This window comes from Hydra vulgaris, chromosome 07 (genome assembly GCF_038396675.1).
Source record: "Hydra vulgaris chromosome 07, alternate assembly HydraT2T_AEP".
NCBI classification, from domain to species: Eukaryota; Metazoa; Cnidaria; class Hydrozoa; order Anthoathecata; family Hydridae; genus Hydra; species Hydra vulgaris.
The window spans coordinates 27110411-27127500 of record NC_088926.1 but is presented as its reverse complement, the minus strand read 5'-3'; the positions used below and the strand labels follow the sequence as shown (position 1 = coordinate 27127500).

The window sequence follows — 17090 nt, the reverse complement described above, 5'->3', positions numbered from 1 at the left end:
GTTAAACACGCATTTGTAAAGAAAAACCAATCAACAATTTTTAATAAACTGAAAGAGATTTTGATGAGTGTTAATTCTGAAGTTGCGCTAATCCAAATTGACTGGGCTGAAAACGCTAGGTATTTCTATCAAAATGAGCCACAAGCGGTTCATTTTGGTCAAAATCAAGTTTCTATCATGACCCTAGCAGTCTGGAACATTGAGTTAAAAACATTTGCCATAGTTTCAGATTCAACTAATCATACTAAGTGTTCCGTTATACCGTACATTGACAAAATCCTTCACTTTATTCCTGATCAAGTCAAAGAAGTACACATGTTCAGCAATAATGCCACTTCTCAGTTCAAAAACAAAAGCATTATGGCTGCAATGGTTGTGTTTGAAAAACTTTTTCATAAAAAATTCTTTTGGCATTTCTTAGCACCGATGCACGGGAAAGGAGTGGTTGACGAAATAGGAGCTACTGTTAAGCGAATCACAGCCCTAAGAGTTAAAACTTGTCAATACGAAATCAGGTCAGCAGCAGATTTTGCGTTAGCATTACAAGATTTGCAAATATCTGTAATTGACATGTCAGAAAACGATACAAGGCAACAAAAAAATGAACTTGGATTCAGTTCAATTTTAAGTTATTCAAGAAAAATCAAAGGTATATCAAAATCACATTACTTTTATGTTTAGAATGATAACGTTGTTCCGATGCTATTTTCACCTTAGTATCATTAAAATTTATTACAAAATAACAAAACTTTTTAAAATGATTTTAATTTCGTCTTTTTGTTTTGTCACTGAACGTTGCGTCACTGAACTGATAGTTTTTTTTCTGTAAAATAAACGATATGAAAACTATATTGTTTGTGGCTTTTTTTATGACTACCTTATTGCCAAATGAATAAATTACAACAAAAAAATCTAATAAGTCAAGCAAGAATTAAAATTTCAGCGAAAACTCCATTTAAAAGTATGCTGATAAAAAAACACTTTTTTCCGCGTTGCGTCACTGAACTCATGTTTTAATTTTTGCTATGTAGCAGTGTTATGTTAATACAATTGTGTTTAGTTTATATTATAAAATTTTAATTCAAGATTGGTTTAGAGTAATAAAAAATTATTTTTGAGTTATTGAAAAATTTCTATTAAAAAAAATCTCTCCGCATGATGCGTCACTGAACAATGGAATTGGCCATATATATATATAAATATATATGTAGGGAGAAACAGGAGTAGCAGAAATAAATGTTGTTTTTCTTTTCTGTACCTAATTTTTTTTTTACCCACTCCGGTTGTTTAAAAGCTCTTAATCTTCAAGGGGGCCATTTGTAGTAGAGAAATAATAGACAAATATAAAGAACTTTTAAAAAATTTTATTATCCCAGAATTTTACTACACATTAAACCTATTGTTTAACTTCACCATTTGAAATACCAATAATTTTAAAAAGATTTCAAGACTTTAATTTTTTACCACATACTATTACAATGAATATTACAATAAAAATTACAATTAAAAGAGGCAACCATTTATTGGTTATAGTCAGAATATTATGTGTTTCTTGAATTCTTTGAGGTTTGTTTGTTTTTCTATAGTTACTATCTGAGTCTTCTCTTATCTATACTAGCTTAAAAAAAACTTAAAAAAAAATTTTTTTTTCTCTTGTGTTTTGTTCAATGTATATAGTGGAGCCACGTTGATATAATAAGGAAAGTTTTTGAGATTATCAAATTGTTTCTTTCTAACCACTTTATAAAAGTCATCATTAAAGGCCAACACCCTTCTTTATCTCCAGTAACTTCTGGGGTCAAAGTTTTATCCTTGGTCCTGTTTTGTTTTTTATTTACATAAATGATCTTCCTGACAGCCTTACATCTAAAGTGGCTCTTTTTGGTGATGACTCAACTTTATAATCCTGTTTTGATAAAAAGTCTTCTATTTTCGATTGCCTAGAACAAGCAGCCGATCTTGAGTCATAGCATAATTTTTTCCAATCGGTCATAGCATAATTTTTTCCTCAGTGAATATTTTTCCTTCCTTCATCTGGTCTTGAAAGTATTCTAGATCATTTTCAACTACTTCTAGATATATTATAGATACATTATTAGTTGTTCTTATTTTCTGCTCATAATCCATATTTAAAATATTAAAAAGATAATTTAAATTGGACATGAATTCCGCTACTAAAATGTTATGTTTCATATCTCAAGATGAGATATTAAATGTTGTTTTATCGTTGACTATGAAATATTTTAATATTTATTTTCAATATATTTTGAGATATTCTAAAATTTGTTTAACTAATTTTAACAAAGTGTCAAGCCTTTTGCGGTCTTTTACCTTTTTTATATGAATAAACATATAAATCTTATCGTTTAACTAAAGTGATTTCATTTTTCGATATAATTTTAAACTTTTATTTCTTTTTTTTTTAATATTAGTTAATATTAGTAGCACACTCTAATGCACAGCTACTTGAAATTTTGCAAGATTTTTTGATGAATAAATATTTATCTAAAATGTTAATTAAATAAAACAAATTTATCAATAATTATTTTTTGTTTTTATTTGTTTAAAGGAAAACAAACTTACAAAAAAAAAATTTTAATGTATACAAAAAATGGGATAAAAATTTAATTAATCTACCTTCTAATAAAACAACCTTTATAAAGATTTTTTTATTATTTTATTATTTATAAGTATTTTTTATTATTATTGTTTCAACTTAGTCCCACTATGCAACATTAAATTATTATGTTGTTATTATGTAGCTATTAAAAATTGTATGGTTTTTTTTAGATTTTTATGAAATTTATGGATTTTTTCTGTTTTTTGCAAATACATTATACACTAGCAATTTTTTTTTAATTGTGGTTACAACCCTCTCTCAGCCCTTAAACCCCAAAACGCAAACCTTGACAAACAAGGCTGCTGCATGGAGGAACAAACTGAGCAAGCTACTACCAGTGTCATGGTTAAGATCAAACTAGAATCTTCTTGCTTACAAGGCAAGCACTCTACAACTACTGTATTACAATAAAACATAATTAAAAAATATAGAAAAGCCTGTAAGTAGAGATTTGCATTATCATTTTTAGACATTAAAACATTTTAGAAAGTTTAAAAATTAAAAGTTGTATTAAAAATACAGAGAATCTTTTGTCTCGTTTTATTGTTAATTGCTTACTAAGGGGTCATCCATAAAGTACATACACTTTTTTTTCAATCTCCCCACACACACACACACACACACACACACACACACACACACACACACACACACACACACACACACACACACACATTTTGCCATATGCTTTTTTGAGTACCCTCCACCTCCCTAAAAGTACCTATGCCTGTAACCTAAATACCCGACTTTTTATGCTATTTTTTTAAAATTAGTTGTGTGTCTCTTTACTTTTATACTTGACCCACTGCCCCCATCTCATATATGCCATTTGGAGACCCCCTCTTCCTCTTCAAGCGTATGTACTTTATGGACAATCCGTAAGTGAATTGTTTTATGGTTACTTCTTTATTAAAAAATTTAGGCATTATCAGAGCAAATGTTGTAAATCCACTTTTTAAGTTTTAAATTTAATCATTCTATCCAAGCCAATCTTGCATCATTTTTTTACATGAAAGGGCAATTCCTTTATCTTCAATGTACTTTTCATTCCTTTATCTTCAATGTACTTTTTATTTCTTTATCTTTAATGTACTTTTTACTCCTTCATCTTCAATGCACTTACTGAGTAAATTTTATTTCTTTATCTTCACTGTATTTCTCTAATCACCTGGGTTTCTTTTGTTAAACTTTTTAATAATTAATGTGTCGCTAGTTTTTTAAGAATGGAACAACTAAAAATTAATTTAAGATTTTAAGCAAAAAGTTTGCAAATTATGTTACCCAACTTTTCAAAGGGTGAAAAACTAAAACCAAAATTTTTTTGCACTTTTAGCAAGAAAAATGCTTATGTTCAAGTTTTTGCACTATGCTTCTGTTTTGTTTTTGTTTTTTTTTTAATTATATAATTTTTGATGTTAATATTAATGTTAAACGTTTGCAAACTTTTGGTTGTGATTTTTCATTCTGAAAAAATGTTTGTACATCTTTTATGAGCAACTTCTTTCTTATTCTTGTAGTAAATTGCAATTAGAATGTTATTATTTTATTATTTTTAGAAAATTTTTTTTTATGTTATCTATCAATATACTTTTTAGTTTCATTTTTTTAATTTTTTTAATTAAATATATAAATATATATATACATATATATATACATATATATATACATATATATATATATATATATATATAATTATATATAAGGTAATTATGGGTATTAAGGCCCGGCGGGTAATAAGGCCCACTAATCCAAACTTAGGGGAAAAATAAATTGTGAAACTTTTTTTCGACATTAAAATATTAGAGTTATCTGGTTTTATCACTGGCAGCAAAAAAAAATCACCATTTCTTTACCGCGCGTTCGACAAAGGTGGGCCTTAATACCCATACTTACCTTATATATATATATACATGTATATATATATATATATATATATATTTTTTCAGTTCCTTTTCCTGCAAACCCTTCTCTTGAAACTGGATTGGCTTACTCTCTATTTCTTAAATGTATATCTGTAGATGACATAACAGTGACAACATCATATAGTGATATTATGATTGCTGGAGATCCTGCTACAACTCAATCACCAACAATGGCAAGGCAATCAACAACAACTCAATCTTCAACTGCAACAACTCAATCTCTAGCTGCAACAATGCTATCTCCAACTACAATAAGTCAACCTTCATTTGCATTGCGTAAATTAATTTTATTATTGTCATATTATTTTATTATTATTATATTAGTTTTTATTATCATGTTGTTTATATGTATGTGTGTATATATGTGTATATATATATATATATATATATATATATATATATATATATATATATATATATATATATACACTGAGGCATATTCGTTTAGACGCATCAATTTTTTTCTCTTTATCTTAATTTTTTTCTATGTATTGTCAACTGATATGCATGCAAGTTATTATCAAAATAATTGTTGTGTTGTGGGCTAATAAAAACCGCAAAAAATTTTTTTCTATGTGTCTTTATTAACATGAGAGTATGTTTGATATACAAAAGCACATTTTTTAATTGGAATATATCTATAGACGCAATCAGGTTAATAACGGTAATTATTGATTTTTAATCACTTTTACACAAATAAATTGATAAATTTTAGTGTAATTTGATCTTTTGCTCTGCCAGTATCATTTTTATTACATTTTACGAAATGCCTAAAGGAAAGTACTTGACAGGTGCTGAAAAAATACAACTTAATTTATATCGTGGCTCAGAAATCTCACCAGCACTCTCTATACGAGAAATAGCAATAAAAATTGGAAGATCTGACCATGTTGTACGAAACTACATTGCAAAAGGTGACAATTACGGTGTAAAAAAAGCAACAAACGGCAACAAAGTATTAACAAATCGGCAAATTAATCGAATTCGCTTCGAAGCAACCAAAAATAAATTGAATGCAACACAAATAAAGGATAAATTATTATTGCCTGTCACCAATAAACATGTTGCACATATTCTACGTACAACACCAAACGTAAAGTGAAAGAAACCACACCAAAAACCAATGTTAAAAAAACACCATAAAATTGCTAGATTACAGTTTGCTAAAAACCATATGCATTGGACTCATGAGTGGCAAAACGTAATATTTTCAGATGAAAAAATGTTCAATTTAGATGGTCCGGAATTTTACAGTTGTTATTGGCATGATCTAAGAGGAATAAATGACCCACAAACAAAACGAAATTATGGAGGAGGAAGTTTAATGGTTTGGGGTGGATTTTCTTATTCAGGAAAATTGACTCTGTGTTGTGGTTTACCTAAAATGAACTCGATAAAGTATACAGAAATGTTGGATGATGTTCTCATAACTTATATGGATGAAAACATGGACGATAATGCCATATTTCAGCAAGATAATGCTGCAATTCACACATCTAGGCATTCTATGAAATGGTTTAAAGACCACATTGTCCCGGTTCTCGAATGACCAGCTTGGACCCCGGACTTAAATCCAATCGAGAACGTGTGGGGAATGCTATCAAGAAAAGTTTATGACGCTAAAGCAGCCGGACACCAATTTAAAACTGTTACTGAGTTAAAGTGTAAAATCCTTGAAGCATGGTCCGAGTTGAATCAAACTACACTTCAACGACTAGTGGAGTCAATGAAAGGCAGAATTTTTGAGGTGATCCAGTGTAATGGAGGACATACGCATTACTAATTTCCATCTTTTAATGTCAAAAATATGACTGCGTCTATAGATATATTCCAATTAAAAAATGTGCTTTTGTATATCAAACATACTCTCATGTTAATAAAGACACATAGAAAAAATTTTTTTGTGTGATTTTTATTAGCCCACAACACAACAATTATTTTGATAATAACTTGCATGCATATCAGTTGACAATTCATAGAAAAAAATTAAGACAAAGAGAAAAAAATTGATGCGTCTAAACGAATATGCCTCAGTGTATATATATATATATATATATATATATATATATATATACACATATATACATATATATATACATACACACACATATACGTATATACATATACATATATATACACACACACACATTTTATGTGTGTGTGTGTGTATATATATGTATATACGTATATATAAATATATATACGTATATACATATATATACACACACACACACATTTTATGTGTGTGTGTGTGTATATATATGTATATACGTGTATATATATATATATATATATATATATATATATATATATATATATATATATATATATATATATATATATATATATACACGTATATACATATATATACACACACATAAAATAAATGCATGTATATATATAATACATTATACTTTCTGTTATAATGGTTAACAAATCATCAGTAGAACAAGAAGCTTGAAATTCATGATTGTTAGAGTAGCAGTTGTTAGTTTCAAGATGAGATATTAAATGTTTGTTACTAAAGATTCAGATACTTGCTACATATTGTAAGAAGATTAAATAGGGTAAACAGTTAGTGGGGTCAGAACGATCTCCAGAGTTTTTGTCTGAAAAAGTATATAGATTAAAATCATTTTAAAATTTAATACTATTAAAATAGTATTACATTGCTTAAATTCACAGTTGTACATATATCTATATAAGTTTTTGAATAAATGTTTACATTTCAACAATTATACTGTGAAGTTAGATTGACATGGTCAATTAGTATATTTTTATATCTTCATTTTTTGAAATATCATCTTTATAATGCATACAAAATTTAAGGCAACGAGTACATAATAGTTGTCGAGCTTCACAGTCTACATATATTGTGTATTGGACTGAAGGCAATTTTACCTGTTACTTGTTATTGTATAACGATATACCCAAAACTATTGTTTAAAAATCTTTGTTTAAGAATCATTTTTAAAAGCTTTAAATTATAACTTCGTCAAAACAAATGTTCGAATAATTACATTAACTTTATTTGCTAAAGTTTAACGACTCCCTAAGAAGTATTTAAATTTTAACAAAAGATATTTATCTTTTGTTGAAATTTTGACACTCAAACTTCAGCAAATTAAGTTAATTTTTTATAATTAAACTTTTTTTCAGAATAATCATAATTAGAATACTTTTTATCTGGATTAAGCAAAATTACAAATTTAAATAAATGTGCAATGGCAACTGCCCATGGCAACTGTCTATGCCTGAATCCAGGCTTGATTACATAAAACTTTTTATGAGTCATTAAAACTCATTGACAGAAGCCAAAATAACTTTTATTTTAAATTTTTTTTTTTATTTTAAATATAGTATATGACAAGTAAATGGGCAGTAACTGTTTATTGACTTTCATTATTGTTTAAATGTGATACTTAAAACATAATTTACACAATTAACATCTCAAAGTCAAAAACAATTGATGTCTTTCAAAATACTGTTGAACAATTTTTTAAAAAAACTTTCATAATATATAAGCGGTGTTTGAGAATTTTATAATAAAAATTAAGATTCTTAAAGAAAAAATTCAAAACATGTTACAAACAGCTTTTTATAGTAGGTTTGGTTTTTACTTTCTAATAGATATTTTTTATTTTTTTATTTTTTATATTTTATATTTTATTTTTTTAATTGATAATTAAAAAATAATGTATGATTGTTTATTTAATCTTTTTCTTAATAAGATAGAAATAAAATCCTCTTTTTTTTTGAGCTCGTGCTCTTGTATTGAGGCTCACTCACTGGATACCAATGGATATCTGGTGTTATTGGTATTATCTGGTATTATATTAAAATATTATTGTAATATTTATACTACATTGTAAATGGTATCTATTTTTGTAAAAAATATATTGATTATTGATTGATATTGGATACTTGAAATAATTTTCAGCATTTTGTAAACAGCTGACACAAACAGAATCATAGTTAAGAATATGTTATCTTAAAAATAGACTTTGTGTGCCAAATTTTCCAGGAAATATACAATGTTATGGCTTAAAATGGCATTAACAAAGGTAATTTATTTAAATTACCAAAGGTTGGTTGCCCCCTCAGATGGGTTTCAAAAAAGGTTTGCAGGGTGCTGATGTCTAACACCTATTTCCAAGCCTGATCACATATAATAAAATAGAGTTTAAAGAAATGATGATTTCAACCCAATATTAATTTAGATATTTAGATATTAAGTATCTAGATATCTAAATTAATTTTCTTCATTTGAACCATAATAAACACAGTTTAGAAATTTAAGGTTTAAGTTTACTATCAGAGTACCACAAAAAAGTTAATAAAAATAGTAATATAGATGTTTGGACACCTCATTTCCTTCTTCAGAAAAATCTGAAAGACATATTTTTAGAAAATTGAAATTGAAAATATGTAAAAAAAGTAATTTTTTTTTTGTTGTATTTTTTCAAAATTTGAAAATATTGACAGAAGGTTAAAATTTATCAAATAAAATGCCCATATCCATATACCAACTTTTCAAGCACTTTCGTTTTATATTTTTACATCAACATCTGCTCTAAGTTGTTGAAAAACATTTTTTAAGAATATTTTTGCATTTTTAATTAAGCAATTTTTTTACATTTTAGGTATTTATTATATTAAATACTATGGCTCCTTTGGTCTCTAAGGAGCATGGAGATTATAATTTTAAACGAGTTCATTAACTTTTTCAAAAAATCATCTGCTGTTGCTGCCTTAAAAAGAACAACAAATGCATTCCAATGAATACAAATTTGCAAGGTCTAGTTCAAGTTTTCTGTAAGTCTGAGTATTCGCTGAAAGTTTTTGTCTAACTCACAAGATTATACCCTAGTTGTAAGAAAAACTATGGAAAGCTAGTAAAAGTGTTTCAGGGTCAGTAACTCTTTAATGAAAAAATGCTGATTCATCTAGCTTGAATTCCTCTAGAGACTACTCAATATTATGAAGTATTTGGAAGAAATAGATTTTTTATTAAAGGTATGAAACTGGGATCTGGTTCAACACTGGAAATTTGCTAAACATGCTTCTGTCAAATTGCTTAAGGTAAACAAATGTTCACCTTATAGGACTAGCAAAAATCTTAGAGCATTTGTAAAGTTTCCAAAAAAGTAAAGGAACAACAAGTCTCTTCTAAAAAAATTTATTCTTATCAAGAGCAAAATTTAGGAGCTCAAACTGTTCTCAGAAGTAAAAATACTTAAAAATAATTATGATAAAGATAATTAATATAAATAATTATCTTATTTTACATTTATTATATTAATATTAAAGAAGTAAAAGTGTTCCTGATACACTTAGGTATCTACCTAAGGTAAATACCTTAGGTAGATAAGGTAAATAGGACTTCAAGTTCAATCAAGTGTAAAAAATGTTGCAATGTTTTTTCAAAAACATGAGAAAAATCTGGATTAAAAAGTAAATTACTTTCTAGCTTTTATGTTGCTGAATCATTAGGCTTTCAAGAAAAGGGAAAAAATGATGACTATGTCAAACTAAAAATAGACTTGGTTTATGTTAAAGATATTACAACATTTCTTTGGTATATATGCTATATATACCAAAGACAGCAGAAGTTAGCACTTTCAGAGGAACATACTTAGGGACCAACTCATCGCTTGTTTTAACCTATTGTGAAAAGTTCAGTGAGAACCATTTCAACATGGTAAAGGTTGTTGAGAGATTAAAGCATAAATGCAAATAATGACTATTTTGACATAACGTTAACCAACATATAATCAATAATTCTACATATGGTGCAGGTACTATTTTAAGAAATGGATTTTTTTCATGCAAATGTATGTTATTATTCATTCAATAATATATTTATCATAATTAACTATTATGTGAAAATTATAGGCTCATGGAGGGAAACATGCCTGTGTTTGGTGCAAAGGTTCTTTTGAACTACATTCTGAAGAGCTTAGAGCATTTTAGTCTTTAAATGTTCACAAAAGAAAAGTATTCATCTGCAAGATATCCGTTAAAAAGTAAGAAAGAATTTAAGGTATCTGTATTTCAATTAACAAGTACAAAGCACATTTCAAGAAATTCAATTTTATCATTTATTAAAAAATTTTCATTTCCATATATTTAGAATGTCATCAATCTTTTTTTGCTTAAGATAAAAGAATCTGCAGTTACAGCAGTTACCTGGAAGGTACATGCTGTAACTGCACATTTGGAAGAATTTATAAATGTGAATGGCTCTCTTGGATAGTTTAATGAGCAGATATGGAAATCTTGGCATTCCAAAATGAAAAATGTTATAAACAGGTTTGCAGTCTAACAGTACAGAAGTAAACATAAGGAAATAAGCAAAAGAATTGTTGAAGTCTTCAGTTCAAAGAATTTATAAATCATTGAACATATATAGCAGAAACAATTTTGAAATCATGTTGAAATAATGTTTAAATAAATAAAAATAAATTAATAAAATATTATTAAATACAATTTATTTTTTAAACATTTTATTTATTGTATAATATTATTAGGCTTACTATGTTTCTAAACTAATTTCAAGCAGATGTAACGTTTTTTAACCTACTTAAATCAAAATTACAGAGCAAGAAAAGTTAGTACATGAACAGAGGAATTTTATTTTTTAATAAGTTTCACCTTTAAAATGACTTATTTTATATTTTTTATATTTTATATATTATATATATATTTATATATATATATATATATATATATATATATATATATATATATATATATATATATATGTATAATATTTTGACCTGTTTTTTCACAGATCGTTATCAGATGTATAATATAATACCTTTGTATAATATAAAAACCTTTACAAATATTACATAAAAAGTCGAAGAAAACATTAAAAAGAAGCCATAAATGATTACATAGCAAAGTAAATATAAAATTAGCAAATACTATTTAATTCTGCTTTTTTGGATAACTTTTTTAAATAGAGGTCTCCAATTGTTCATAGAAATTTTAACGCCATTGCCACGGTTGAGAAGTGCATTTTATTTCTTAGTACGTTGAGGCATAGTTAATTCCGAGTAATTCTCTCACTTTATATTGATTATACTCTAATTTTATTGCAAGAGTTTTGGGATATGCAACCAATCAAACATACCATTACATTCTCTACCATGTTCAGTTACCCCAGGTGGATTCCATTTACCTTTTAAATAGTTTTTTTGATATTCAATGCATCTCGTTAAAATTCTCTTTTTTGCTTTGCTAATGTATATACCGCCACAAGAGCATGTGAGTTAGACACTGAAATTAGGATTTAATTTTGACTTGTTGATGCGTAAGATGTTTTTTAACGTAGGTGGTGTAGTAAAAATTATTCTGACTTTGTAATGTTTAAGTTCTTTTCTAAGTTTGGACCTATTCTTGGGAGTCATGAAAGCTTAACTGTATATTTACTTGTTTCTGTTTTGTTATAGTTTATATTAAAAAGGTAGTTTCTTTTCTGAATATAGTTCTTGGCAGATATTTCAAGCTTTACTCTATCGTGTCTATTTTCTGCACATATGTTTAATAAAAACTGTATTTCATCATTAAGATACAAACAAATTTTAATGGCACAAAATGAAAAACCTTTAAAAACACCCATAACTATTTTTTTTGGATTAACATTTGATGTTGGTTTTATTTGTATATTAGCGATAGCTGACTTTCAGTGGATTTTAAAGTCATAGTATGAGTTATTAGTGTTGGTTACAGGTATGTCCAAGAACTTTAATTATTTTTGATATTTTCTTTTTCTGAAGTATATTTTATTGCTGGATCTTGTTTGTTAAATAGTTCCAGAAACTTATCATGATTTTGTTTTGCGTTGACAGTTCTGTAAGTTGACCAGCCCCAAACCCCTACTTCACTTATTAGGCTAGGGTAGATGTAAATCTGTGTTACATTGTTTCCTGCCTAGGATGATGAATGCTGGATCTTCTTGACTCTTCTCATAGGTTTTTGCTTGTGCCTCCTTGATAGTGGCTATCCAACTCTTCCTGTTATCTCCTAATGACGGTACAGCTCTAAAACTCAGTTTAATGGTTCTGAGGCTGGCTGATTGTGATCCTTTTAATGCTTTTGGTGCACATTGTCGAGGCCACATAAGAAGCCCTATGTTACAACTAAGGGTTAATTAACAGGACTGAGAAAATTGCATAGCTTATTGCTTAGGAGGCCGTGCTCTATCTATGAATGAGTCAAGTTCTCTTTAAACTTAAAACATGCCAAAAGTAACCCAAAATATTAGGCATAAAAAACCATCCAGCTAACTGTTTTAATATATCTTTTACTAATATTATATATGGTCTGCAAAGCAACCTTCTGTCAGTTGAATCTTACTTTTACCTTGCTCTTAATGAGACTAATTTAAATTCTGCTATTGCTTCTTCTGATCTTAGGGTACTATCTTTTGATTTGCAAAGACTTAAATAATCACATGCTTGCTTGGCGGATATATACGCATCAATTCACCTATTTGTTGTGAATAATATTGTTGTTGTTATTGTTGCCAATATTGTTGTTATTGGTGACTTTCATGCTCATTACACTGAATGGCTTGGAATGCCACTGACCTGCTGGCACTAAAGTTTATACTTCTGCATTTCTTAATCTCTTAAAAAAAATAAAAGTGGCAATTCTACTAAATTTAAAGTAGAAAATTCAATATTCTCTATTTTTTATTTTCCCTAAGCATTTTTTTCATTTCCAGTTCAAATAATTACAAGCAACACTGAATTAACAGTAAGTATATCCTTGATAAAATATCAAATTACTTTAAAATTTTAACTTTCAACAGCTAATATGCGCAATCTTAAAGTTTTATAATATCTGGAGAAAATTTACTACAACAATAAGGTTGGCAAGTGCTGCGCTTGCCAATAGCAAGTCCTATGGGCTAAGGAATATTTGACAAATTGCCAAAAAGAGTTGTGTCCTGGAGATGCAATGAAAGAAAAGCATCTTTTTGCTAAAAGAAATTTGAAAGTTTTACTTAATACTCCTGACAACTTATTACTTTGAACCAACCAATTAAAATTATTGAACAAGGTAAGATTATTTTTATTTTTTAATGGCCAATAAAAACCGTCAAATTAATTTTTAAAAATATTATTTTTTTTTTTTTTGTTTTCATCAGCTGTTTTAAGCTAAGTTTCATCTGAAGATATTGGCAAGAAGATTGCATTTTTAGAACAGGAATTTCATTTTGGCTTGTTGATTCAAAGGCATTCAAAGACATTGTTAGGACTTTGAACCTTATATATGCTCCATCTATTCCTTCAACAAAGGATCAAGAAAGGATTCTTTGGTCATGAAAATTCTTGACCAACAGTACTTGAAACACTCAAAGCAATTGGAGGAAATTCTAGAGAAAAGGAGTAAATTGACATTGATTAGTAATAACTGGATGAATATTAGAAATGATCACATCATTAACTTTTATATATAAGCTCCTAATCAAAAGCCCTTTTTTACACATCAATTAGCACAAGTGGAATTATTTAAACCACATCAGCAATAGCAAGTGTAATAAGTAACGTAATTGAATTACTTGGCGCAGAAAAATTTAGTTGCTTAATCACTAACAATGCACTAGTCATGAAAGCAGCTTAGAAAATGTTTGAAAATAGATTTCCACATGTCTGCTTGTGCAGCTCACCTGATGAATTTTAGTCAAGAATATAGTGGATAAAAATGGCAATTTGAAAACCATGTAAATGCTCTTATGATGAAAAATGAAAAAATGGCTAAAAAGATTAATTTTTTTAAGAATCATTATTCAATTAAAACCAAGCTTGATGAAAAGCTGTTTTCAAGATTTTGAAATCTCTTTTGATTCTTTTAACAACTAAATAGCTACATGCATCAGTTAATTAAGAGTATTAACTGCAGAACAAACTTCAGCAGCAGTTTTGACATTAACTTAGCACAATTTTGGATTAGACTAGGCAACCTTATAAAAGAATTTGAATTTATTACAAAAGTAATCAATTGGAATCTGATGATGCACCACTGTCAATAGTTTACCATTTTTTTGGAGAACTCTTCAATCATTTTTCCTTTAATGAGGCTATTTAGGAAAAATATCAGCTTGATTTCATGTTTAATCAATGTTTGGGCCTAGCTTTTATGGTAACGCTTAAATTTGCAGCAGAAAGACTTAATTTCAGCAAAAATGAATTGAGTATTTTATCAGCATAGTGAAGTTTGCTTCAAATATTAATCCAGCAAGTGTCAATAATGTCATACAAGAAATGAAAGCATTTCTTGTATGACATTATTAAATGAACTTTTTTTAAAGAAGTTATACACAAAATGTCATTGTAAAAAATTGTCACAAAAGTTACACACAAAAATGTCAATGAAATGAACTTTTTTGAGGAAGTTAAACACAAAAATGTCATTGTTTACATGTCTGCAAAGCACTGTTGGAAAATCACTGGTCAAAGAAAGTATCTGGCACTTTATCAGGCTATACAGCTAATTTTAAAAATAATTTGCTTGTCGGCTTTCAGTTAATACATTCAAGATTGAGAATTGATTACCGTGTTAAAAAGCTTGTTTTTAACACAATAAGTGTATAGAAAAATTAAAATTGTTCTGGTAAAAACTGCGCAGTTGGACAGCCTTAGTATATTAATATTAGCATATTGTTAGTTGACAAAATTTTGAGTAAATGAAATATGCATAATATGTATGCAAGTTTTAGAGTATGCATGCATATTTCTGCATCTGCGTGGATATTTACGTGCATATTTTTTGGCAAACCCTTAAAAAACCTCATACCAAATCAATAATATATTATTTATCATTTTGTTTAATAAATATTTTTTCATGAACATGTCTCTCCCCAGCATTTGGAAAAAGCCTAATTCCTCCCCCTTCCTCACATACACATTTTATTAAAGATTGAAATACTTGCTTGCAAACGAATTTTTCTTTTCTTTTTTTTTTTGATCCAATCTTGATGCAAATAAAATCAACTAAAGATCCAATAATGAATAAATAAAAGCCAATAACACTAATTACACCAAATCAATAATACATTTATTATTTCAAACTTTGGCTTTATATATTTCAAATACTTTCTTTATCTAGAATTCTGCAACACAGAAACTGTTGGAGATGAGAACTTTACAGGAGTGTATAAATTCTCTAATACTACAGTCGACTCTGTTTCCTCATTAAGTTGCGTATACAACAAAAGCTTGATAATCCAAAGAAGATGCATACTAAGTTCACTCAATAAACCTATATGGGAACCTGTTGATGTTTCAGTGTGTCCTGCAAAATCACAAACTGCTCAGCAACTCTTAAACATAAACAAAGTTAGTTTTATACATTATTATTTTTATAAGTTTCATGTTTAATAATTTCTAATTTATTGTAATTTATTAATTTTTTTTATTATAAAACTATTATTATTATATATATATATACTATTATTATTATTTTATATATATATATATATATATATATATATATATATATATATATATATATATATATATATATATATATATATATATATATAGTGTTACTACATTGACTATCTTATAGCCTGTTGTTACAAGGAAGTGTTGCTACATGGACATATTAAGGAAAACTCACACTTAGAAAAAAAAAATTTTATTGATAGATTGCCTGCCCAAACCAAAAAACTCAATGTAGCAGCACTTGTCGTATGTTCTTCCTATTTGTCAGTCAATGTAGCAGCACTCCTCGCATTTTCTACCTTTTTGTCAGTTGACATAGCAGCGCTCCTTGGATGTTCTACCTATTTGTCAGTTGATGTATGTAAACAGTAAAAAAATTCAATTAAAAACTTTTAGAATGTTTTTGTTTTTATTAAAAAAATAAAAATCATTTGATTTATAAAGTTGCGTTTTTGTGGTTTTTTAAAAAATAATAAAATTTTATTAGTTTACTCGATTATTTTAATGGTTTTTACATAAAGTGCACTTGATTTTGTCACTTTTAAATATAAAGTGTAGTTAAACCGTTTTATCACGAATTTAGATGTCAAACTATAGTAATATATTTATTTATCATTTTATAATAAACATAGAGAAAAAAAAATTAAAATTAAAAAGTCTTGTTGAATTCCCTTTTTTTTGTTTTTAGTGAAAAATATCATTTTCTGTTCACTAAAATCTAAAATAATAATTTACTTATAAAATGATTCATATTTTTGAAATTTTTATATAATTTTGCTTTATTTGAGACCCAATGATATATATATATATATATATATATATATATATATATATATATATATATATATATATATATATATATATATATATATATATATATATATGTGTGTGTGTGTGTGTGTGTTACAAGGTTATTGATATGATGGTTAAAGTCTAATCATTTAAAATTAGAAAGATATTCACATGTCTTATTTGGACATCAAACAAAACTGCACTGAATGCAAAATCTTTAAGCTGGTATAAAACAAGTCTATGATTTTTATTGTTATTTTTAATTATTGTTAATGAGGTGCTGAATGAAAGAGCTTA

The 17090-nt window shown here is 27.4% G+C and overlaps 1 protein-coding gene across 7 annotated transcripts in view; it reads left to right on the top strand.

Moving 5' to 3' along the window:
• Positions 1-17090, top strand: part of LOC105845233 (mucin-2) — a 135210-nt gene that overhangs the window by 100704 nt on the left and 17416 nt on the right. For 5 of the 7 annotated variants that reach the window (XM_065801521.1, XM_065801520.1, XM_065801522.1 and 2 more), the window contains 2 exons: positions 4567-4818; positions 15664-15893. In XM_065801521.1, coding sequence (XP_065657593.1) covers positions 4567-4818; positions 15664-15893 — 482 coding nt within the window. The remainder of the gene's footprint in view (positions 1-4566; positions 4819-15663; positions 15894-17090) is intronic. The other 2 variants (XM_065801523.1, XM_065801526.1) reach the window with 1 other exon arrangement.